The 26,166-nt window shown below is 42.8% G+C and overlaps 1 protein-coding gene across 2 annotated transcripts in view; it reads right to left on the reverse strand.

Annotated features, from left to right (window-relative positions):
- The window catches only part of LOC128702621 (probable G-protein coupled receptor No18), a 133,499-nt gene that overhangs the window by 48,827 nt on the left and 58,506 nt on the right, over positions 1-26,166 (reverse strand). The window contains exon 1 of one of the 2 annotated variants that reach the window (XM_053796939.2): positions 1,260-1,636. The exons of the other annotated variant lie outside the window; for it this stretch is intronic. Within the exon in view, the coding sequence (XP_053652914.1) occupies positions 1,260-1,281 (22 nt within the window). The 5' untranslated portion in view covers positions 1,282-1,636. Of the gene's footprint in view, positions 1-1,259; positions 1,637-26,166 lie in introns of those variants that run through there. 2 annotated transcript variants of the gene reach the window in all.

Below are 26,166 nucleotides of genomic sequence, written 5' to 3' on the forward strand. Positions count from 1 at the left end.
AGTGTAATCCACAACACTTGCAAGATGATGGGTTACACATACTGATGAGTGTAGCCAACAACAATCACATAGGCTACACATATTGCTGAGTGTAGTCCACAGTACTTACAACATGGACTACACATACTACTGAGTCCACAACACTTACAACATGGGCTACACATACTACTGAGTCCACAACACTTATAACATTGGCTACACATACTACTGAGTGAGTCCACAACACTTACAACATGGGCTACACATACTACTGAGTGAGTCCACAACACTTACAACATGGGCTACACATACTACTGAGTGAGTCCACAACACTTACAACATGGGCTACACATACTACTGAGTGAGTCCACAACACTTACAACATGGGCTACACATACTACTGAGTGAGTCCACAACACTTACAACATGGGCTACACATACTACTGAGTGAGTCCACAACACTTACAACATGGGCTACACATACTACTGAGTGAGTCCACAACACTTACAACATACAACATGGGCTACACATACTACTGAGTGAGTCCACAACACTTACAACATGGGCTACACATACTACTGAGTGAGTCCACAACACTTACAACATGGGCTACACATACTACTGAGTGAGTCCACAACACTTACAACATACAACATGGGCTACACATACTATTGAGTGAGTCCACAACACTTACAACATGGGCTACACATACTACTGAGTGAGTCCACAACACTTACAACATGGGCTACACATACTACTGAGTCCACAACACTTACAACATGGGCTACACATACTACTGAGTCCACAACACTTACAACATGGGCTACACATAAAACAGGATCATGATGTTTGTCTTATGAGTGGATCTCACTCCAAACTAGTTTGTGGAGCCTCTCGTCTACGTATCCAGATACCAAGGTGTGGAACACACTGGTCATCGACACCTCAAGGAACCCCACCTTGAAGGGACCGGACCTGGAAAGGGCCCTCCATGGAAGGGACCGGACCTGGAAAGGGCCCTCCATGGAAGGGACCGAACCTGGAAAGGGCCCTTCATGGAAGGGACCGGACCTGGCAAGGGCCCTCCATGGAAGGAATCAGACCTGGAAAGCCCCCTCCATGGAAGGGGCCAGACCTGGAAAGGGCCCTCCATGGACGGGACCAAACCTAGAAAGGGCCCTCCATGGACGGGACCAAACCTAGAAAGGGCCCTCCATAGAAGGGACCAGACCTAGAAGTAACCCTTGAAAAAACTCCATAACATCTGTCATTGTCTTACCTTGGCCAGTGTTGGCGTCCATTCTCCAGGCCAAGAGCTGGCCAGTTTGATGTGTGGGGGAGAGGACCCACCTTGATCCCTCTCTGATGGCCTTTAAAATGGAAAAAAAAGACCTTCCTCTCTTATCAGTCCTGGTCCCTGGAGTCTTCTTTTTTCCAAATTAAAAAAATCCGTAGGACCTTCACGCTTGTCCAGTCAACTCTTTCTCGCTGTTTTTCAAAACACTTTTCTTTAAACAGTCACTCAGGAAAATAAATTTGTCGTGCCTGTAAAGTACCGTTGACTGGTACCGTTTAGGGCAACATCAGCAGCGCCCCGGGGCACGAGGGGGCAAGGCTGCCATCACATGTGAGGTAACAAGCAACAGTATGCGAGAGCGTCAGTGTAACATCCTCACTCAACAGTGGCGGGAGCAACACTGAATCCAAGCAGCGGGCGGCCGGGCGTCCCTCGCCGCCCCACCCACCACGCTGCATGTCGCCCTCTACCCCGCCCACAAACACACTAAACCACACCCATCGTCCATACACACCCTGATGCCCCCTCGCTCACAAATACTCGTCCATTCTTTCAAAACATACTGAAGAACGTGAGGTGTTGTCCACTATCAGGATAGACGGCATCACGTCAAACCTTTATTTAAACTATTTTTTCCTTCTTAGTAAAACTTAATGAAATTATGAAGCTCTACATAGAGCGAAAAGCCGAATTCTCACCCTAGAAAACACCTTTTTGACACTATGACCTGTGGCAGGTCCACTGGTGTGGTAGCCCCCCTTCACACCCACCCTCATCTGCCAGGTATCTTATTTTCCTTATTTTCTCTTCTCCGACCCTCCGTGTCTCCTACATCCTTCACCGTCGCTCCAACGTCTTATAAGGAGTTGGTAAAATACAGTACTGTAGCTTCCCCGTAGCGGTTATTGTGGGATGAATGTCGTAGAAGGTGCAAGGTGAGCATGTTGTCACTCACTGTGAGGTACCACTCCAAATTGTCACTGTGAGGTACCACTTCGTCACACCGTGTAAGGTACCACTCCATATTGTCACTGTGAGGTACCACTTCTTCACACCGTGTGAGGTACCACGCTGACACTGCGTGTACACTTATGAGCGAGTGGGTCATTAATCTTGCACACAACGCTGTGTTCACCACAAAAGGTGTGACCTTAGGGAAGGATTTGGTATGTCTGCTAGGTCTAAGAATAGCTGAGTGGGTGAGGCTATCAGGGCCACTAGTGACTGTTATCAGGGACACTGCTGGCTGCTACCAGGGATATTGCTGGCTGCTACCAGGGTCATTACTGGCTGATACCAGAGACACTGTTGGCTGCTACCAGGGACATTGCTGGCTGCTACCAGAGACACTGCTGGCTGCTACCAGAGACACTGCTGGCTGCTACCAGGGACATTGCTGGCTGCTACAAGGGAGAGTACTGGCTGCTACCAGGGAGAGTACTGGCTGCTACCAGGACTATTACTGACTACTACTAGGTACACTACTGGCTGCTACCAGGGCTATTACTGACTGCTACCAGGGACACTACTGGCTGCTACCAGGGACACTACTGACTGCTACCAGGGCTATTACTGGCTGCTGCCAGGGACACTACTAGCTGCTACCAGGGCTATTACTGGCTGCTACCAGGGACACTACTGGCTGTTACCAGGGACACGATTAACTGCTACCAGGGCTATTACTGGTTGCTACCAGGGACACTACTGGCTGCTACCAGAGAGAGAGAGAGGAGGAGGAGGAGGGAGGGATGTAGGTAAAGTTGGCTGGGTGTGTTATCACAAGGAGTGTTACAGTAGCATGATGGTAGGTGTTTCACAACCACGTATCTTAAGTTTTATTCACCATGAGGGACGCTTCACAATATACTCGCCCCTCGGGGCAAGACATCAAATGTTTACATTTTTTATTTAATATCCTTTAATTATAGCTAGTGTACTTCCAGGTACTTACTTGTTCGTGGTTTCAGGGGTCGAGTCTCATCTCCTGACCTCGTCTCTCCACTGGCCACCACTGGGTTCATTCTCCTTGCTCCGTGAGCCCTATCATACCTCTTCTTAAAACTATGTATGGATTCTACCTCTCCTATTTCGATGTCTAGGTAGTTCCACTTCCTGAAAACTCTTTGGTGATGTGTTCTGAACGTGACCTCTGCAGTGGATGAATTGGAAACTTTTCCACAGTGTTTAGGTGCTGGGGAAGGTCAGGTACCTCGTCTGGCTGATGGTATCTCCTCCAGTATCAAGGACCCATCTACCCACTCCTAATCCCTACCCAACAATCCCTGGACTGGGAGGGGAGGGACGGCTCTTTCACAAGCAGGTTACATTCAGCAGCAGCATATCCTCTGAAGGCAAGGGGTGGACGGGGGTCTGTGACAACAGCCTTACCTTGGTCCTAAGGAATGGGAAAAATCTTTGCTCAAAGTGGTTCTCTGAAAGATAAGGGATGAGTCTCATACCCAGCACGGGTACGTTAATGGTTCTTAATCACTGATACCCAAAGCGGATACACCAGGGATTTTGTAATCATTGGTACCCAGAACGGGTACGCAGACGATTGCTTAATCAGTGATACCCAGAGCGGGTAAGCAAGTGGTTACTGAATCTCTGACACCCAACGCGGGTTCGCTTAATAAATAAGCAGCTCATTATTTTTCTTAGTTCTTCACCCTTGATACGGGTGAGGGATTCTTGATCCCTTAAGGGAGGTGCCTTGATGCTGGTGAGGGACTCTTACTCAGGAAACCGGGCGTATCCTCCCTTGGAAAGTATCAAATTGTCTTCCATTCCCCAAAAGCTTTATGACCCCTACAGATTTAACGCTTCCCCTGATTTGAATAATTTGTTTTAATTCATGTTAAGCGCTAAACCCATGTGGGTCATTCAGTGCAAGACGTGGTGGAGGCTTGACCCTCCGTCTGCCAAGCGCGAGACACACACGCTTCCTATTTGTACTTACCTGTGATATGAGTAATGACATTGATCATTTGCCTAACGACCCGAGTCTGGAAACATTTTCTCTGACGAAGCAAGTGTAAAAGAGAGGCTCCTGGGGCACAATAACCGTGGTCCTAGACTTTCCAGCTTGCTTCCAGACACCAGAAATGTTGCTGGAACCAGAGTAGAAACCTTCAAGAGGAAACCAAGTTTCTACCTCCACGGTGTGCCAGATCAACCAGGCTGTGATGGATATGTAGGCCGGCAGCCCGCCAATAGCAACAGCCTGATCGACCAGGCAATAAACAGGCAGGCTTGATCCCAGGCCGGGCCAATGGAGGAGGAGACCTGTCAGAACAGGTCACATGTGAGCACTGGTTCTCGCTCACCGTCTGAGTCACCCAGTAGTAAGTGGGAAAAAAAGTAGCAGGAACAAGTTTGATGGGCAGGAAATAGCTGCCTTAGGGGCCGCACACAGCCTAGGAAATCTGCTTGAATATCACTCACCCAAGATGTATACACACATGCTGTTTGATCATTATGCAAAACTCTCGAGTCTACAAGACTTGCACCAGAACGTTCAACTTTACTTGGCTAATACAAACAATAATATCAACAGGAAGCTCAGAATTATTACTATTCGTGAATAGATAAGTGTAGATAACATCTGTTGAATAAAATCTTTTGAACTTCAAACTGCACTAAAAAAAAAAAACGGTAAGGGCGCTTCACCTGGGGAAGATGACATAACCTATAACACACTTAGACTTCTCATTGAGTTGCCCAACAACCCTCTCCTTGATCTGTGTACGCTCAGCTGACGGGACAATGCCCTTCCTGACCGCTGAACACAGACTTTTCGTGCCCATTCCAGAGACCTGAGAGCGCTAGTATCAGGCACTATGATCTGTTCCGGTCAGAAAGCTGTACGTATGGGCAACATACAAGGTTCACTAGATATTACGACCCAGGTAATCAAGGCCTGTTATCCTGGGTGTAAAGGGAAGCTTGGAGCAAAATAAACACAACAGAAAACTTTGAATTATATTATCCTTCACCAAATATAACAGAAGTATGTACATTATATACACTATGCACAGCAAATAGGTCAGTAGTCAAGGCAGAGCAGCAGCCAAGAGACAATAGACGACCGTGCTTCAACCAGCAGTAGAATGGAAATGACAAGGGTGAAAATGTGAGTGGTAGCCACATCACCTTCACAATTGCCAGATCTGCATTATGATTGGCTGAACCTAGGTGCTGATTTGACGATGGGGCCCCGTGAACCGTCAAACCCTTAGCCACCTCGTTCGCTGGTTGGTGAGGCAGCCTAAGTGAGTGTGTTAACATGCTCCGAATAAAGGTTACATACTCTTTGCATGCAACACTAGATTATGTGACAAGGTGACTGCCAGAACCAAAATGGAATATCATCCTGTGGCAGATACGTGCAAACGCGGTCTGCCTTCCATCCCTGCTTAGTCTACATGTCAGCTTTGTGAAAAAGGGGAGGCACATTATATAGCTGAGAGTCAGATTGTCAGTGACCCTGAGCCCGGTAAAATGTGGTACTTGGACCTGTGTAAATCCTTCATCTACTCTGAGATGCTTGAGGATATCCTCATTATCCTACTGAAGTCTCCCAGCTCAGGCTGACACATCTCAACACCTTGTATGAGAACCATCCTGTCTGATGGAATGTGGCAGGTTGACATAGCTGTTGTTGCCACTGTGCGACTGACATATAGAATAGTGTAGCAGCACACTGCGGATATATCCAATTTTTATTTAATAAAAAGTCTAAGAAACTGAAAGTATTTATGTTTGGTCCCAAGAAGGGAAAGATAGTTCTGTGTCCTCGGATCAATACTAGAGTCCAGCGCTGGACTCTGTAATGGTCCGAGTGTTACTATGGTGGACTACTACCGTGGTCCACCATAGTAACACATGGACCACTGAACGGGTCATTATATAACGGACTTATGTCAGGGTGCTTCACTAGACTCAGTAAGTGACCAGAGCTGAGGTCAGTTAGGACCAACACTCAAAGCTGCCTCAGTAAACTCAGTATGATTTGTATATGTAGATAAAGACACATATGAATACTTCAAGACATTTATGGAGGACACGTATTGCCACAAGTGACTTATTCAGTCTTCAATCCTTCATATGTGTCATTATCTCCATGCTGTCAGTACGACTCTGTGTTTAGTGAACCACTAATCAGTCTGAGGATCGACGACCCAAATGATTTCTTCATGAATGAGCCTCAAAACTCCATAAATATTTTTGTATGCCAGATTTTCGACATCACCCTAACTCCGATAGATTTCGAAAAAGCCATTGACAACATGCCCATGCACTCAGCCCCGGGCCCAGACTCGTGGAACTCTGTTTTCATTAAGAACTGCAAGAAACCCCTCTTGCGTGCCCTAAGTACACTATGGAGAAGGAGCTTGGACATGGGTGAAATTCCAGTCACTTAAAACAACGGATATAGCCCCACTCCATAAAGGTGGCAGCAAAGCATTAGCTAAGAACTATAGACCAATAGCTCTGACGTCCCACATCATAAAAATCTTTGAAAGAGTGCTAAGAAGCAGGATTGCAAATCACCTGGATTCCCAAAATCTGCAGAATCCAGGGCAACATTGGTTCAGGGCAGGTCGCTCCTGCCTCTCACAACTACTGGATCACTATGATATGGCCTTGGATGCACTGGAAGAAAATCAGAATGCAGATGTAATATACACAGACTTTGCAAAAGCATTTGACAAATGCGATCATGGCGTAATACCCATAAAATACGTGCTAAAGGAATAACTGGGAAAGTGGGGAGATGGATCTTCAACTTCCTAACAAATCGAACACAAAGAGTAGTGGTCAACAGAGTTAAATCGGAGGCTGCCATAGTGAAGAGCTCTGTTCCACAAGGCACAGTACTCGCCCCCATCTTATTCCTCATCCTCATATCAGACATAGACAGAGATATACACCACATCACCGTATCATCCTTTGCGGATGATACTAGGATCTGCATGAGGCTGTCATCTGCTGAGGACGCGGTTAACCTCCAAGAAGATATAAACAAAGTTTTCCAGTGGGCAACGGTAAACAATGATGTTGGTGAGGGGCTCTTGATTTAGGGAATTGGATCTGTGCTCCAGTTCCCCGAATTAAGCCTGAATGCCTTCCACATCCCCCCCCCCCAGGCGCTGTATAATCCTCCGGGTTTAGCGCTTCCCCCTTGATTATAATAATAATAATAATAATAACGGTAAACAATATGATATTCAATGAGGACAAATTCCAACTACTCCGTTATGGAAAACTGGATGAGATAATAACTAGAACAGAGTATGTTACAGACTCTGGCCATACAATAGAGCGGAAAAATAATGTAAGGGACCTGGGATCTGAGGATCTCATTTTCAAGGATCACAACAGTGGCACGATCGCAAGTGCAAAGAAAATGATAGGATGGATAATGAGAACGTTCAAAACGAGAGATGCCAAGCCAATGGTGATCCTTTTCAAATCACTTGTTCTCTCTAGGCTGGAATACTGCTGTACATTAACATCTGCATTCAAAGCAGGTGAAATTGCAGATCTAGAGAGTGTACAGAGATCCTTTAATGTACGTATAAGTTCTGTCAAGCACCTTAACTACTGGGAACGCTTGGAAGCACTTGACTTGTACTCGTTGGAACGCAGGAGGGAGAGAGATATCATAATCTACACTTGGAAAATCCTGGAAGGAATGGTCCCAAATCTGCACACAGAAATCACTCCCTACTGGGAGTGATTTCTGTGTGCAGGCGATGCAAAATGCCCCCAATTAAAAGTAGGGGCGCCATTGGTACACTAAGGGAAAACACCATAAGTGTCCTGGGCCCAAAACTGTTCAACAGCCTCCCATCAAGCATTAGGGGAATTGCCAATAAGCCCCTGGCTGCCTTCAAGAGAGAGCTGGACAGATACCTAAAGTCAGTGCCGGGCTGTGGCTCGTACGTTGGACTGCGTGCGGCCAGCAGTAATAGCCTGGTTGATCAGGCCCTGATCCACCGGGAGGCCTGGTCATGGGCCGGGCCGCGGGGGCGTTGATCCCCGGAATAACCTCCAGGTATCACCCTATCTGTTCTACCTGTGTTATTTGGGCAAGATAATGGTCAGAGAAGTGGCAGATGCACGTCAAGGTTGACAAGCATGAGCTTCTTATCCTGGAAAAATAAAACAACAACGTCACTTGTCAACCAAATGATGTAGAACTTAAAATGAATACGAAAAAGGCAAGTTCAGATTAGTGGAAATGTAGAACCAAGGTAAGAGTGCACAAGTGTTCCCTATAAGGCCAATAGACTTCTCGTCTTCATATTAAAACGTATATATAATAGACGTCTACTAATATAGTCAGCTAATTTGGAGCGGCTATAATCACCGACACTCCATTAAGGATTTAACAAGAAAGAAACCTGTGGAGACATATTGTAACTAATGTGGGAGTTGATAAGAGTCCTTACAGTGGATGTCAGTTGGTTGTTGTGGGGAAGATGGCAAGAAACCTGGGCACTCCTATTTCTGATGCAGTCTGCTGGCAGGACGGAGAGTTTGGATAATGTACGAGTATGAGTTATTCACAAATAGTGAAAAATCGCTTTAGGAAATTGAACAATGCTATGCTTGTTAAGGAGGAGCATTTACAGAAATGCTGAGTAGGAATCTTAGGTAATTACTTGAAATACATTTACACGCATCTCTGGTAGTTTCAGCATCTCTAATGTATTAACAGGACTATTGTTGAACCATCCGGATGCTGCCCTCAGATGACATCAACTTTCGCTGGATTGGGTAGATGACTGAGATGCTTGTGCAACACTTGGGTATCTTTATCAAGGTTGATGGACTGAAAACAATCTCTAGGCTGAGGGACTGATTACCTCAAAGTCTCTCCGTTTTTGTCTGTATGGACGGATAAAACGAAATATTTCCACCTTGAAGATTTCCAAGTGTTGTACAAGTGTGTCATTCATTTACTTGTCGTCTTTTTTAAATCATTTATATAATATTAAGCTGAATTGCCCGACCTTCACTCCACCTCACTCTTGCTAAGAACGTTTCACCGAAGCAACCTACTGGGACCTCCTACTCATTTCTACAACATTGCAAGCTTTTGATAATGTGTTGATTGCAACAAGAAAGGTCTAGAGATATCAATCAACTCCCCCTGTAATTGTTTTGCATCTTGTATCGCTAGTTCGCGATTTTTGCATATTATTTTTTATTTATGATCTCTTTATTGGATTGCTCTAACTGTGGTCGGTGCGGCTTATCCTTATTAAGGTTTCCTTAACGTTACACATGTGTCTTATTTATACATTTTTCTGTGTAATATACATTTTCTAATAATTGCTAATAGGTCACTAAGTTCCTTTAACAACCTTTAAAAAAGTTCGTCATCAGTATATCACGGTACGGGTGGGGATCGAACTCATGGCAAGTGAGTCGTAAAATTCCAAGCCAGTGCGCCACCAGTACCGTGGTTTGTTTGCAACAGTGTTATTACGATTTCGTAAGTCATTAGTCAACATGTTTGATAACCCTGTCTCCAGTGACCATAATATTGTCAAATCTGTTTTCCTATAATTTATTAATAACTGAGATTTCATTTGTGTCTTGTGCGAAGGTCAAAGAAAATAGTTCATAAACACTGAACACATTTCTTTTTCAGTTATTATTAAGCTGATTTAATTTTAAATGGTCCCAGTTTTTACCTGATCTTTATCTTATATACTTGAAATTATAATACTGATGGTATACAATACCGGCAAAACGATGAATAAGACACGTGTGCAACACTGGGGTATCTTTATTGCAGGAACGTTAGGGCAGTAAGATACGCAAATGTTGTACATGTATCCTTCTACCTTTGACAGTAACCTCTAGAATATATCTTGGGTTGCCCTGTGACTTTAATCTCACAGTCTAATTTATCTTTTCTTATCCATTTTTGATCTCTCATAATCTGAACCAGTGGTTCGCAAGGTGCCTCTCTCTGATGATGATGACTCCATAAATTCCTCTTTCTTCCCGTTAAAGATATTTTAGTCTCCTGTCAGTCCGTTTACGATCATTTATATTTGATTTAATTTCTCTGTGGATAATATATTTTTGCTCTGGGCAGCTCGTATATTATTTACGAAAACGTCATCTTGGCAATTTTCTTCGTTAATATTCGTAAGATGTTCAACTACGTAATCACTGGCCAGGTCACCCCAGTCAACACTTGACAGGTGTTCCATAAATCCAGTGTAATCTGCACAAGCAGAATCTTTACTGCATTATCCTTACTTTCGTATTAACTTGTAATGTTAAAATTAATGGATGTGTGTTCGCTTGTGGCAAGCTCCTCAATAATCTCTGAACTATTTCTCAGGGTCTAACTTGTTAGAACCAAGTCCAGTTGAGTATATCTTATAGTTGCTATGTTATGGAGTACTTACCCATGATCCTCGTATACACCCGGTGTCTAATGTTCAGAGGTTGTCAGTTGTGGTATTTGTATGTACTAAGCCATGGTACTTGTATGTATTCAGTGTATTACGCGTATCATTAATGTGGTGAGTCATGTAAGGGTAGCAATAATTGTGCAGCGTGGCGGTGCTACACAAAAGTTGTGTCTGTGTTATGTATGCCAGTGTGACTCTAGGATTTATGTATCTTCATTGAAGGTTAAAAATAATAGCCATGAGGATTCATAATGTGTCAAGTTATGTTTTATTCTTCACTGATCTCAGGGTTCAGTGCCATCTGTCAACCCGGGAATGCGATTGGCATCCTGCATGAGGTCACCTCTTGAACAGCCCATGTCAGGTGTCCGTAGTCATGGTTAGATTTTTGTTATTTTATAGGTTTATGTAACCTATTCTAACGGGAAGTGAATAAAAAATCTTTCTAATTGCTTGGAAGGTACAGATATTGGCGATGGGAATCTTTTATTAAGACGAACGTTGTGAAATGGGAGCGAGTTTACTTGTGTGAGGAGCCTCTGACACTGTCCAGCATTTGTTGTATCTCAGCAACCCGTCTTCATCAACATCATTCCCTACCATCCCTGTCATTCTCACCATCCATGTCATTCTCAACATTCCTGTCATTCCGTACCATCCATATTATTCCCGCCGCCCCCATCATTCCCTAGCATCCCTATCACTCCCTACCATTCCCATCACTCCCTACCATCCCCATCACTCCTTACCATCCCCATCACCCTACCATCCCCATCATCCCCACAATCCCTGTCATTCCTTGCCATCCCTGTGATCTCTACCATCCCTCTCATTCCCTGTCATCCCCACCAGCCCCTGGAAATCTACGGTGCTACCTGAAGACAATCTAATCTTGCGCATCCATTGAGCAACTAGCCAGAGAGACAGGAGCTTGCAAAAATCTGATTGTAATGTGATGTACACAAACATTAGTCTATCTCCATCCTCATGTACTCACCTAATTGTGATCACCTAATTGTGGTTGCAGTGGTCGATTCATAGCTCCTGGTCCCGCCTCTTCACTGGTCGCTACTAAGTCATTCCCTCCCTTTATCATACTTCTTATTAAAGCTAAGTATGGATCCTGCCTCAACCACTGTGAAGGCTTACTCAGCCCTGTAACAACTTCAGTCAGTATTACTAAGGCTGGCTTCTCCTCAGGAAAATTAATGAATAGAAAAAGAACAAAAACTGACAAATATAAACACTTTATTATTTAGGAAATATGAAATATAAAACACTTAAATATGAAATACTGATCCTACATGAAAGAAAATGAAAAATTAAAAATATAAATGATATCTGAATTCAACGCTAAAAACTTGGGTGTCTGGTGTTGGTGACACTGCGTACTGTTGCAATAGAAGCCGTTGCTGATGATGTGGGGGGGGGGGTCGCAGTTGTTGGTGACAACCCACTGGCTCGTTCTAGTGGCCGTAAGTAATCTTTCCCGATGACAGGAGCTGGACTTACACTACCTTAACAAGTAGCCGGCAAGCAAACTATCACTTTCGGGGAGGGGGAAAAAAAAGGCGGGAATAGCGGGAGCTTGACTTACCCTACCTTAACAAGTAGCCGGCAATGAAACTATTGTTACTATATATTCCCTCGCTACTCCTATCTATTGAACTTTTCCCTCACAACCACCATCCTTTCCAGACTATTCCACTTCCTGACAACTCTTAACATCCCTATGACTCATCTGAGCCTCCAATTGTGACCAATTGTTGCTGTGTCCCATCTCTGAAACATTCTATCCCTGTCCAACTTGTCGATTCCTCTCAGTATTTTATATGTTGTTATCATATCCCCCTATCTCTCCTGTCCTCCAGTGTCGTGAGGTCAATTTCCCTTAACCTCTCCTCATAGGGCATGCCCCTTAACTCCGGGACTAGTCTCGTTGCAAACTTTTGCAACGAGACTAGTCTATCTCCATCCCCATGTGTGTAACTGTGATGTATACAAATACTAGTGCTACCATGTGTGTATACTGCGATGTACACGTTTGTACTGCTGAAAATACCAAACACTCGCTCTATAGAACACCATTCTGTTGGGACGACGCTGCGCTCTGTGTAAAGTGTGTGGATGAAACGGTATGTGAATATCCATAAGTCGGACAAAAATGGTACACTATACATTATGGGAACCTTTTAATGTCACTAACTTCATTTACATTTTTTTCAAGTCTTGAAAATGACTAATAAAAGCTCGTAAATCAAGTGTTACATCTTAACTGATAAAGGTTCCGCACTGCCTTAAAGTGTCTCACCGTGTAAAGCTTTTGTACATCACACATTGTATATTATTCAGTCTGCTGTGACACACCAGTAGTATGAGTAGTAGTGGTAATAGTAGTTGCATTTGTAGTGGCAGTAGTAGTATTTGTAATATTAATGGTAGTAAAAGCCTTTGTAATAGTAATATTAACGGTGGTAGTACCAGCAGTAGTAGTACGTACAGTGTTTGAGACAGTTTCATGTCAAGGGAGTTCGCTGACTTGCTCCTCCCTTCATGGAAGTCATACACTTTGCTGATATATTTAATAGTTGCTAATTAAATGAAAATAGATCCGTGCCCACAGGCCGGCATCATAAACCTGTATGAGCTCCACTGTGTTTCAGAGTTGAGCGTTTTGACAGGTGTACAAATACTTGAAAATCAGCCTCGCAGAATTACGCATTTAGCCAGCCATTGTTCGTCAGTCACTGCCTGTTGGGTGTGACAGCCTCTCACGTGGCTGTGGTTGGCGTAAGACACGTGTGCAACAGTCAAGTATCTTTTTTTTTCCGTAACGTCCTACACAGTAGGCTTTTTTTTTCAATCGAATACAGAGGTGACTAATACTGAGATAGCAGAAGTAGTGAAGAGATAAAGATAAGTGATCAGTCCATCAGCCTTTAAGTGGTTTTGAGGTGGTCAGTCCCGCAGCCCGGAGAAGTGTTCGGCTTCATAGTCTTGAACAATAGTTGAAAGAATTTCAACTACACGAAGATCATTAAGGCTGCATGTTACCCGCACACCACCAGCCAGGAATATTTTAACCTTTATAATAAGAATGGCGGCGGGGAGATGTTATTGTTTATATTGTACCCCGGGGAGAGTGCTGTATTGTGATTGGCAGATAGGCAGCCTACACAGTACATGTGTCTTGCTGTGATTGGTAAATGGCATGCCTACAAGGTAGAGGTCCCTTGCTGTGATTGGTAAATGGCATGCCTGTCAGGTATTCGCATGCCTGAGAACAATTGTTTTGGGGAGACCTAAATGCTAAAGTGCGAATGTTGTAGATGGCGTAGTAGGTCATTTTGAAGTTCCAGGTTTGGTAATACGTAATACATATTTTAAGATTAAATAATTTATGTTAAGCGCTAAATCCATGGGGATCATTCAGCACATGACGTTGTGGAGGCTTGATCCTCAACAAGCGCCAGACAGACGCGCTTCCTATTTGTACTCACCTAGTTGCTACCTATTTTAAGAAACAGATGATAAATAAGTATACAAGGCGTAATGACAACAGGTTCTTAATATTTTGTTTATTATCTTTAGGTGAAGCGCTAAACTCGTTCGAGTCATCCAGCCCTAGGAAGTAGTCACCCTTCACACAGTCTTCATTTTCTTTTTTATAATAAAAGTGAAGCGGGTTTAGATGTGAGGTGGTTCGTAGCTCAATGGCAACGTTTCAGGCTCACAACTGAAGGACCCAGGTTCAGTCCTGGTGCAGGTGGAGACGTACGAGCATGTCTCCTAACACCTATTGTCTCTATTTACCTAGCAGTAAGTAGATATTTGGGAGTTAGTTGTGTGTTGTGGGTCGCATCCTGGGAGATGGGGAAGGCGGGAGATAGTATACTGGAGAGCTAGGCTTTAAAAAGAGCTGATGTAGGATAAAAAAAAAAAAAAAAAAAAATGGTTATAAATGACCATAATTTTTAAAGGGGTGGACCGGTAAGCCAGCGGAAGGCCTCGGTCAGATGACCAAAAGCTCCAAAGGCGGGTCATCATCTGACTAAGACCCGCGTCAGGAAACATTTGTCCTGTTTCCTGACGAACCTTACCTAACCTAACCTAACAACAGCCCTTAACTTGTAAATTCAATGATGTAAAAAAAGTAATGAGAAACTGTAAATATTTCAGATAAGTTTTTGAAGAGCGTGTGTGTGTGATGTGCCGTGGCATGTCAACAAGTATGGATGGACCTATAAGAGGAACACTTAAAAAATCTCACCCACTCGACAACACAAAACATGATGTATACTGTAACACTAGTCTTCTAGTTGCCCACAAACTGGAGTGCACGAATAACTGAACTTATTCATCAATGAGGCGATTAGCTGGAAAACAGTTAGGCGTCCGTGCCGAGGTCCGGGTTCGCCAAGGTCCAGATTCGCTTGGGTCCGGGTTCGCCAGTTCCCTGTCAATCTACAGGTTCGCCTGGGTTCTTGCCGAAGCATGGGTTCGTCAGGATTCTGGGCAAGATCTGGTTTGCCTAGTGTCCTAGACAAAATCTAGATTAGCCAGAGTCCTGGACAAGATCTGGTTTGGCCAGGATTCTGGACAAGGTCTGGTTTGGCCAGGATCCTGAACAACGTTTAGGTTGGCCAGGGTCCTGGACAGGATATGGGTTGGCCAGGGTCCTGGACAAGATCTGAGTTTGCCAGGGTCCTGGACAAAGTCTGGATTGGCCAAGGTCCTGGATAAGATCTGGATTGGCTAGGGCCCTGGTCAAAGTCTGGGTTAGCCTGAGTACTGAACAAGATCTAGTTTGACCTGGGTCCTGGACAAGGTTTGGGTTGGCCAGGGTCCTGGACAAGGTCTGGATTGGCCAGGGTCCTGGACAAGATTTGGGTTGGCCAGGGTCCTGGGCAAAATCTGGATTGGTCAGAGCCCTGGACAAAGTCTGGGTTAGCCTGGGTATTAAACAAGATCTAGTTTGGCCAGGGTCCTGGACAAGCTCTGGATTGGCCAGGGTCCTGGCCAAGGTTTCAGTTGGATGGGAGAAAACTTGAGGCAGGTTCCTGGAACTCAGCAGTACACAAAGTGTGGATGACTTGCGGTGTGTTAAAGTTTAAAAACTTGAACATGAGGGTGGCATACCAGAAGTGACCACAAGTATGGCGGCGCCATCTGGTACAGCCAGCCACAACCACGCATAGTGAGCACTCCTAAGCCCTGTCTCTAACCATTTCTTATACCCCTAGACTTTCTCCTCATCCACTCTATACCTACATCTTTCTTTCGAATAGTGCTAAATGTCAGTTTGTTTGCAACAAACGCATTTTAGCTCCTTTACCCTTTAGTAGTGCCGACCTTAATTTATCTTAATTTTTTTACTACAAATTAATTATTGTCATATATGACATATTATGACTGTTTCAAGAAAGCAAGTCTTCACTTTATTGATGTCAGTGCTAGGTCAGTTTTACCCAGATTATCAGATATTAGGATTCTAGTAAACAAGACTATATCCATCTCTGAATCCTGGTTAAATGACACGGTGACTGACGACGAAGTTTTAAAATAGAAGATTACAATATAAAACTCTTGGATAGAAATAGACAAGGTGGTGGAGTATGTGCTTATGTAAGAAATGATTTAGGTTACAACCCAAGACCCGATATGTATGACAGTAAACTAGAGATTCTACGGTTTGGGGTGTTGCTGCCCAAGACCAAACCCATCATAGTAGGACGTAGTTACCGCCCTCCCTCCCATGATCAGTTCTTGGAAAACTTTTCGAGAGTCTTGCCCAGAATTGAGCACAATTGTGACACAACAATACTGGGAAACTTTAGTCTGTTATCAACAGCACAATAACGGGTTATGTAACAGGTATAAGCAACTTGTAGGATTAAATAGTTACTCTCAGCTAATTAATGCACCAACCTGGATCACTCAGTTCTCAGCCACCATACTCGACTGTAACCGCTCTGAGAACATTAAACAGTCAGGCGTCATTACCACAGGTCTTAGTGATCATTTCATCATTTACTGCACCAGGAAAATCACTAGGAAGCGGATAGGCCTACACAGAACAATGAAATTGAAGTCAGCTAGAAGCTACAGTAAAGAAACACTGGTAAATAGGCTGGGAAACATTCAAAACAATGTTCACTGCCATCCTTGATAATACTCACCAGTTAAAAAGGTTAGGATTAAACGAAGAACTGAACCCTGGATGACTACTGAAATATTAGATAATATCAAATTTAGGGTTCAGTTGCTAAAAAAAAAATAAGGCAAACAGATGGGATATTTCAGCTATAAATGAATTCCAAAAGAGTGAGGAACAGAATGCAGAGGCTTATTAAAGGAACAAAGGCAAGGCATTGTTGCTCAAAAATCGAAGACTCTAAGATAACCAAAGAAAGCTCTGGTAACAAATAGAAGAGCTCGGGTATTAACTTTAATGCAACATTAATAATTAATACCCAGTGGCGCTTATATCAAGAGTGATGACGAGGCAGCTGAATGACTAGTGATTCAAGAATGGTCATTCTAGGCAGTATACTCAATGACCAGGACTTCAGAACCCGGGCAAACGCCTCGGACACAGCAGTTCCACTGATACGTTCCATGAAGTATTTACAGGACACATAGTTAATAGGTTTATTGTTAGCATTTAAATGTTTGTTAAAAACTTTTGTTTTCTCTACAGAAATTATAAGACCAAGATTATTACAAGCTGTCTATATATGATTTAGAATGATTTGCATATCATCAATATAACTAATTGTGATATTCCTGGATGTATCTGGTATTGATTTTAGTAGGTAAGTGATTATTATATTGAACCTTATAGGCGTTAATATACCGCCTTAGGGAGTGCCTAGTTGATTTGATCTATTTCACTTTTATAGCTCTGAAACTATTAAAAATATTGTTAGTGAGATAAGCAAAGATCCAGTGAACAGAAGATCACCGATCTTTATTCTAACAAGTTCATACAACTAACTTTATATACAATATCGGAAGTATTTTTAATATCATGGCGTATAATGTACAGTTATAATAATTTTGGCACAATTTGGGGCACTTTGCTATGAGTGAATCAATTAATATTGGTCCACATGTTTTCTTTTATTCGTAAGAACATAAGAAAGAAGGAACACTGTAACAGGCCTACTGGCCTATGCGAGGCAGGTCCAATTCTTCCACCGGCTTAAGCCAATGCCTTTACCTAGTGAGGTCAGACACGTCACTTAAGGAAGGAGCACAGCATTCGACGTAGTAGCACAAGCTAGTCAGGTTCAACTCACACCCTCCCACACCCACTCATGTATTTATCCAACCTATTTTTAAAACTACACGTCTTAACGTCTATGATGGCACTTGGGAGTTTGTTCCACTCATCCACAACTTTTTTACCAAACCAGTGTTTTCCTATATCCTTCCTCAATCTGAATTTTTCCAATTTAAAGCCATTGCTGCGAGTCCTGTCTATGTTAGATATTTTTAGCATGCTATTTACATCCCCTTTATTTATTCCTGTTTTCCATTTATACACCTCAATCATATCCCCCCTAAATTCTACGCCTTTCTAGAGAGTACAGATTCAGGGCCTTCAGTCTATCCTCATAGGGAAGGTTTTTGATACATGAGATCAGCTTTGTCATCCTTCTTTGTACGTTTTCCAGAGCATTTATATCCATTCTGTAATACGGTAACCAAAATTGTGCAGCATAATCTAAATGAGGCCTAACCAAAGATATATAGAGTTGAAGAACAACCTGAGGACTTCTATTATTTATGCTTCTTGCTATGAAGCCAAGGATTCTGTTAACTTTACTGCGAACACTAATGCACTGTTGTCTTGGTTTCAGATTACTGCTACCCAGAACTCCTAAATCCTTTTCGCAATCCGTAATATTAAGATCTACATTATTTAGTTTATAAGTGGCATTGTTATTTTCCTCTCCAACATTTAGATCTTTGCATTTGTCTATATTAAACTGCATCTGCCACTTCTCCGACCACTGCATCAGTCTATTCAAATTATCCTGGAGTGCTCTAATATCCTCATTAGAATGAATTGGACGTCCTATTTTGGTGTCATCAGCAAATTTGCTTGTCGCTATTTATTCACTCATCTATGTCGTTTATGTAGATTGTGAACAACAAGGGGCCCAACACTGACCCCTGTTGAACACAGCTTGTGACGTGCCCCCATTCTGATTTCTCCCCATTTATGCAAAGTCTCTGCTGCCTATTTATCAACCATACCTCTACCCAGGAAAAAATTTCTCCTCCTATTCCGTGTGCCTTAAGTTTCCTCAATAGCCTCTGATGTGGAACTCTATCGAAAACCTTACTGAAGTCCATATACACAATATCATATTCAATATCATGATCTACCTCCTCAAATACCTTAGTGAAGAAAGTTAGTAAATTCCTAAGACAGGAACTCCCCTTTGCAAAACCGTGCTGAGATTCATTAATCAATTTATGCTTTTCGAGATGGCTACGAATTGCTTCGACAATTATTGATTCCATAAATTTTCCCACTATGGAGGTAAGGCTTATTGGTCTATAGTTCGAAGCTAAGGACCTGTCACCTGCCTTGTAAATAGGTATTACATTTGCCATTTTCCATTTATCAGGCACTATGCTAGTTTGTAGTGATATGTTAAAAAGATTAGCCAAAGGTATGCTAAGTTCCTCTTTACATTCCTTAATTCCCTTGCAAACAGTTCACCAGATCCTGGGGATTTGTTAGGTTTTAATTTATCTATTTGTCTGAGAACCATAGCACTAGTTACCGTGCATAGTTTATTATCGTCCTGTTCTACATAATCTATTATTTCTGGAATTTCGCTAGTATTTTCCTGAGTAAAAACTGAGAGGAAGTAAGTATTGAAAATTTCATACATATCCTTATCACTGACAGTGATCTGACCTGAGTTACTCTTAAGTGGGCCTATCTTGTCCCTAGTCTTACTTCTATATACTTGAAAGAACCCTTTTGGGTTAGTCTTCGAATCCCTTGGGACCTTAGCCTCATAATCCCTTTTTGCTTTTCTTATTCTTTTTTTATTTCTCTCTTTAACTGAATTTATTGATTTCTTAACTGCCCATCCTCTTTTTTGATACGCCTGTATATGCCTTCCTTTTGACCAATGAGATGTTTTAATGTATTGTTCATCCATTTGGGATCATTTTTGTTAGATCTAATTTCCCTACTCGGAACAAAAGTTGTCTGGGCAGTTAGAACTATGCTCTGAAAAACGTCATATTGGCAACCAAGACCACCTACCTGACCCTTAGTCAGGACATCCCAATTTAGCTCACCCAGGTAATTTTTCAGTCCCATGAAATCGGCCAAGCGAAAGTCTGGGACAGAGATTTGATTGCAGTTATCTGGGTAATTCCATGATATATTGAAACTAAGTGACTTGTGATCACTTTTCCCAAGCTCATCATTAACCTCAAGATTATTAATTAGTGATTTTTTGTTGGCAAGAACCAAGTCAAGTAGATTGTTTCCTTTAGTTGGTTCTGTCACAAACTGTTTTAAAAAACAATCCTGAACCGTATCAAGAAAGTCACTAGACTCAAGATTTCCTGTCATATTGTTCCAATCAATTTGTCTAAAGTTAAAATCTCCCATTAATACAACATTTTCATATCTAGATACCTTATATATTTCGTCCCATTACAGCTTACTGCACTCGCCATCAAGGTTTGGAGGCCTATAAATCACACCCAAAATTAATTTGTCACGACCCTCGAGATGAACCCCATTCCTTGCATACATATCACGTTTGCCATAAAATTTGTCTCAGTTATCAATGAATGGGATTGCAAGTTCCTTGCAGTACCTGTCTAGCCAGCAATTTATACCAATTGCCCTAGACATTCTATATAATATAGTGTGAAGTACCTACTAGACAAAGGCTAGCTATAAATATCTCTGGAAGTACAGTTTGTATAGAAATGCCGATCACTTGAAATGTAAAGTATGTTAACAGAGACGGGGTCTTACACTGGAACATTTACCTTTCAGAGACACATCCAAATAAACCCTACAAGATATAGCAAATCACTTCTTTATTAATGATATGGTATCTGAAATCTTGAGTGTAGCCACATTTTTCTTCGGCTAAATGAATGATTTTAACCTAATAATGACTAATATTCTTAGTGGTAATGAGATACTTGAATTTTCTTCAGATTGTATCTCCATTTTGTACTGTGTAAATTAGCTACATGAAGAAATTGTAATATAAGAAATTACTGTAATATTTCTAAAGATGTAGCTATGTCCAGTGGGGTTTGATAAAGACTCTTTGTAACCTTTGTAATCCCGTTCTTTTGGCGCTACCGCTCACAAGATGAACTGTGTGAGTACAATGAACTAGCCGCTCAGGCGGCACAAAGTAAAGGGTATCCCTGGCTGCCTCTGCTCCTCTGTTTGTTCAGGCATCTGGATATTTTCCCTGCTCTCCTGGGGAGAATCTCCAATCCTTGACACATTTGCTGTATAGGTTAAATTTTGAGAGTTGTCTCCACCTCTGTTTATTAATGTGCTTCTACTACGTTATATATTAAATATTTCTAAGACCTTTTTACTCGTATGAAATTTCTTTGGTAGTATCATAGTTTTTGTTTTAAATTTGAGACTCCAAGCAGTCATTATTCCTACTTACGAGTGATTGGGAACTACCTGGAGGTTATTCCGGGGATAAACGCCCCCGCGGCCCGGTCCATGACCAGGCCTCCCGATGGATCAGGGCCTGATCAACTAGGCTGTTACTGCTGGCCGCACACAGTCCAACGTACGAGCCACAGCCCGGCTGATCCGGCACTGACTTTAGGTATCTGTCCAGCTCTCTCTTGAAGGCAGCAAGGGGCTTATTGTCAATTCCCCTATTGCTTGATGGGAGGCTGTTGAACAGTTTTGGGCCCCGGACACTTATGGTGTTTTTCCTTAGTGTACCAATGGCGCCCCTACTTTTTATTGGGGGCATTTTGCATCGCCTGCCCAGTCTTTTACTTTCGTAGGGAGTGATTTCTGTGTGCAGATTTGGGACCATTCCTTCCAAGATTTTCCAAGTGTAGATTATGATATATCTCTCCCTCCTGCGTTCCAACGAGTACAAGTCAAGTGCTTTCAAGCGTTCCCAGTAGTTAAGGTGCTTGACAGACCTTATACGTGCAGTAAAGGATCTCTGTACACTCTCTAGATCTGCGATTTCACCTGCTTTGAATGGAGATGTTAATGTACAGCAGCATTCCAGCCTAGAGAGAACAAGTGATTTGAAAAGGATCATCATTGGCTTGGCATCTCTCGTTTTGAAAGTTCTCATTATCCATCCTATCATTTTCCTTGCACGTGCGATCGTGGCACTGTTGTGATCCTTGAAAGTGAGATCCTCAGACATTACTACTCCCAGGTCCCTTACATTATTTTTCCGCTCTATTGTATGGCCAGAGTCTGTAGTATACTCTGTTCTAGTTATTATCTCCTCCAGTTTTCGTAACGGAGTAGTTGGAATTTGTCCTCATTGAACATCATATTGTTTACCGTTGCCCACTGGAAAACTTTGTTTATATCTTCTTGGAGGTTAACTGCGTCCTCAGCAGATGACAGCCTCATGCAGATCCTAGTATCATCCGCAAAGGATGATACGGTGCTGTGGTGTATATCTCTGTCTATGTCTGATATGAGGATAAGGAATAAGATGGGGGCGAGTACTGTGCCTTGTGGAACAGAGCTCTTCACTATGGCAGCCTCCGATTTAACTCTCTTGACCACTACTCTTTGTGTTCGATTTGTTAGGAAGTTGAAGATCCATCTCCGCACTTTCCCAGTTATTCCTTTAGCACGTATTTTATGGGCTATTACGCCATGATCGCATTTGTCAAATGCTTTTGCAAAGTCTGTGTATATTACATCTGCATTCTGATTTTCTTCCAGTGCATCCAAGGCCATGTCATAGTGATCCAGTAGTTGTGAGAGGCAGGAGCGACCTGCCCTGAACCCATGTTGCCCTGGATTGTGCAGATTTTGGGAATCCAGGTGATTTGCAATCCTGTTTCTTAGCACTCTTTCAAAGATTTTTATGATGTGGGACGTCAGAGCTATTGGTCTGTAGTTCTTAGCTAATGCTTTGCTGCCACCTTTATGGAGTGGGGCTATATCCGTTGTTTTAAGTGACTGTGGAATTTCACCCATGTCCAAGCTCTTCCTCCATAGTGTACTTAGGGCACGCGAGAGGGGTTTCTTGCAGTTCTTAATGAAAACAGAGTTCCACGAGTCTGGGCCTGGGGCTGAGTGCATAGGCATATTGTCAATGGCCTTTTCGAAATCTATCGGAGTTAGGGTAATGTCGGAAAACTACGCTCTCTCATGTCTAGAACTACACTGCTTCACATCTCAACTCTTCGCTTTCCCTGGGAAAGAGACAGATCTCTGATTGGTTACTGAAGGATGGTGAATAATTCCCCCTATTGGCTAAAGGCAATGTCAGCATTTGCAAGTGCCCTGATTAGGGTCCGAAACCTTCTAAATGTGAGCCATGAACGGGACCTTGGAATTTTAAACGGTTAAACCTTCCTGAATTGGTAATAAAGTTTAAATCCCGACTACCATTAACGATGCCTTCGTCAGCTGCACGTCCCTCAACTGATGCCAATATATAAGCCACGGTCTTACTGTCTGTGCTTCAGATTCTTCTAGACTACGGTGCTCTTCACCAACTCTAAGGCTGAGGGTCTGATTACCTCATTATATTATATTATCACACCGGCCGATTCCCACCAAGGCAGGGTGGCCCGAAAAAGAAAAACTTTCACCATCATTCACTCCATCACTGTCTTGCCAGAAGGGTGCTTTACACTACAGTTTTTAAACTGCAACATTAACACCCCTCCTTCAGAGTGCAGGCACTGTACTTCCCATCTCCAGGACTCAAGTCCGGCCTGCCGGTTTCCCTGAATCCCTTCATAAATGTTACTTTGCTCACACTCCAACAGCACGTCAAGTATTAAAAACCATTTGTCTCCATTCACTCCTATCAAACACGCTCACGCATGCCTGCTGGAAGTCCAAGCCCCTCGCACACAAAACCTCCTTTACCCCCTCCCTCCAACCCTTCCTAGGCCGACCCCTACCCCGCCTTCCTTCCACTACAGACTGATACACTCTTGAAGTCATTCTGTTTCGCTCCATTCTCTCTACATGTCCGAACCACCTCAACAACCCTTCCTCAGCCCTCTGGACAACAGTTTTGGTAATCCCGCACCTCCTCCTAACTTCCAAACTACGAATTCTCTGCATTATATTCACACCACACATTGCCCTCAGACATGACATCTCCACTGCCTCCAGCCTTCTCCTCGCTGCAACATTCATCACCCACGCTTCACACCCATATAAGAGCGTTGGTAAAACTATACTCTCATACATTCCCCTCTTTGCCTCCAAGGACAAAGTTCTTTGTCTCCACAGACTCCTAAGTGCACCACTCACTCTTTTTCCCTCATCAATTCTATGATTCACCTCATCTTTCATAGACCCATCCGCTGACACGTCCACTCCCAAATATCTGAATACGTTCACCTCCTCCATACTCTCTCCCTCCAATCTGATATTCAATCTTTCATCACCTAATCTTTTTGTTATCCTCATAACCTTACTCTTTCCTGTATTCACCTTTAATTTCCTTCTTTTGCACACCCTACCAAATTCATCCACCAATCTCTGCAACTTCTCTTCAGAATCTCCCAAGAGCACAGTGTCATCAGCAAAGAGCAGCTGTGACAACTCCCACTTTGTGTGTGATTCTTTATCTTTTAACTCCACGCCTCTTGCCAAGACCCTCGCATTTACTTCTCTTACAACCCCATCTATAAATATATTAAACAACCACGGTGACATCACACATCCTTGTCTAAGGCCTACTTTTACTGGGAAAAAATTTCCCTCTTTCCTACATACTCTAACTTGAGCCTCACTATCCTCGTAAAAACTCTTCACTGCTTTCAGTAACCTACCTCCTACACCATACACTTGCAACATCTGCCACATTGCCCCCCTATCCACCCTGTCATACGCCTTTTCCAAATCCATAAATGCCACAAACACCTCTTTAGCCTTATCCAAATACTGTTCACTTATATGTTTCACTGTAAACACCTGGTCCACACACCCCCTACCTTTCCTAAAGCCTCCTTGTTCATCTGCTATGCTATTCTCCGTCTTACTCTTAATTCTTTCAATTATAACTCTACCATACACTTTACCAGGTACACTCAACAGACTTATCCCCCTATAATTTTTGCACTCTCTTTTATCCCCTTTGCCTTTATACAAAGGAACTATGCATGCTCTCTGCCAATCCCTAGGTACCTTACCCTCTTCCATACATTTATTAAATAATTGCACCAACCACTCCAAAACTATATCCCCACCTGCTTTTAACATTTCTATCTTTATCCCATCAATCCCGGCTGCCTTACCCCCTTTCATTTTACCTACTGCCTCACGAACTTCCCCCACACTCACAACTGGCTCTTCCTCACTCCTACAAGATGTTATTCCTCCTTGCCCTATACACGAAATCACAGCTTCCCTATCTTCATCAACATTTAACAATTCCTCAAAATATTCCTTCCATCTTCCCAATACCTCTAACTCTCCATTTAATAACTCTCCTCTCCTATTTTTAACTGACAAATCCATTTGTTCTCTAGGCTTTCTTAACTTGTTAATCTCACTCCAAAACTTTTTCTTATTTTCAACAAAATTTGTTGATAACATCTCACCCACTCTCTCATTTGCTCTCTTTTTACATTGCTTCACCACTCTCTTAACTTCTCTCTTTTTCTCCATATACTCTTCCCTCCTTGCATCACTTCTACTTTGTAAAAACTTCTCATATGCTAACTTTTTCTCCCTTACTACTCTCTTTACATCATCATTCCACCAATCGCTCCTCTTCCCTCCTGCACCCACTTTCCTGTAACCACAAACTTCTGCTGAGCACTCTAACACTACATTTTTAAACCTACCCCATACCTCTTCGACCCCATTGCCTATGCTCTCATTAGCCCATCTATCCTCCAATAGCTGTTTATATCTTACCCTAACTGCCTCCTCTTTTAGTTTATAAACCTTCACCTCTCTCTTCCCTGATGCTTCTATTCTCCTTGTATCCAATCTACCTTTTACTCTCAGTGTAGCTACAACTAGAAAGTGATCTGATATATCTGTGGCCCCTCTATAAACATGTACATCCTGAAGTCTACTCAACAGTCTTTTATCTACCAATACATAATCCAACAAACTACTGTCATTTCGCCCTACATCATATCGTGTATACTTATTTATCCTCTTTTTCTTAAAATATGTATTACCTATAACTAAACCCCTTTCTATACAAAGTTCAATCAAAGGGCTCCCA

This window comes from Cherax quadricarinatus, chromosome 79 (genome assembly GCF_038502225.1).
Source record: "Cherax quadricarinatus isolate ZL_2023a chromosome 79, ASM3850222v1, whole genome shotgun sequence".
Lineage (NCBI taxonomy): Eukaryota > Metazoa > Arthropoda > Malacostraca > Decapoda > Parastacidae > Cherax > Cherax quadricarinatus.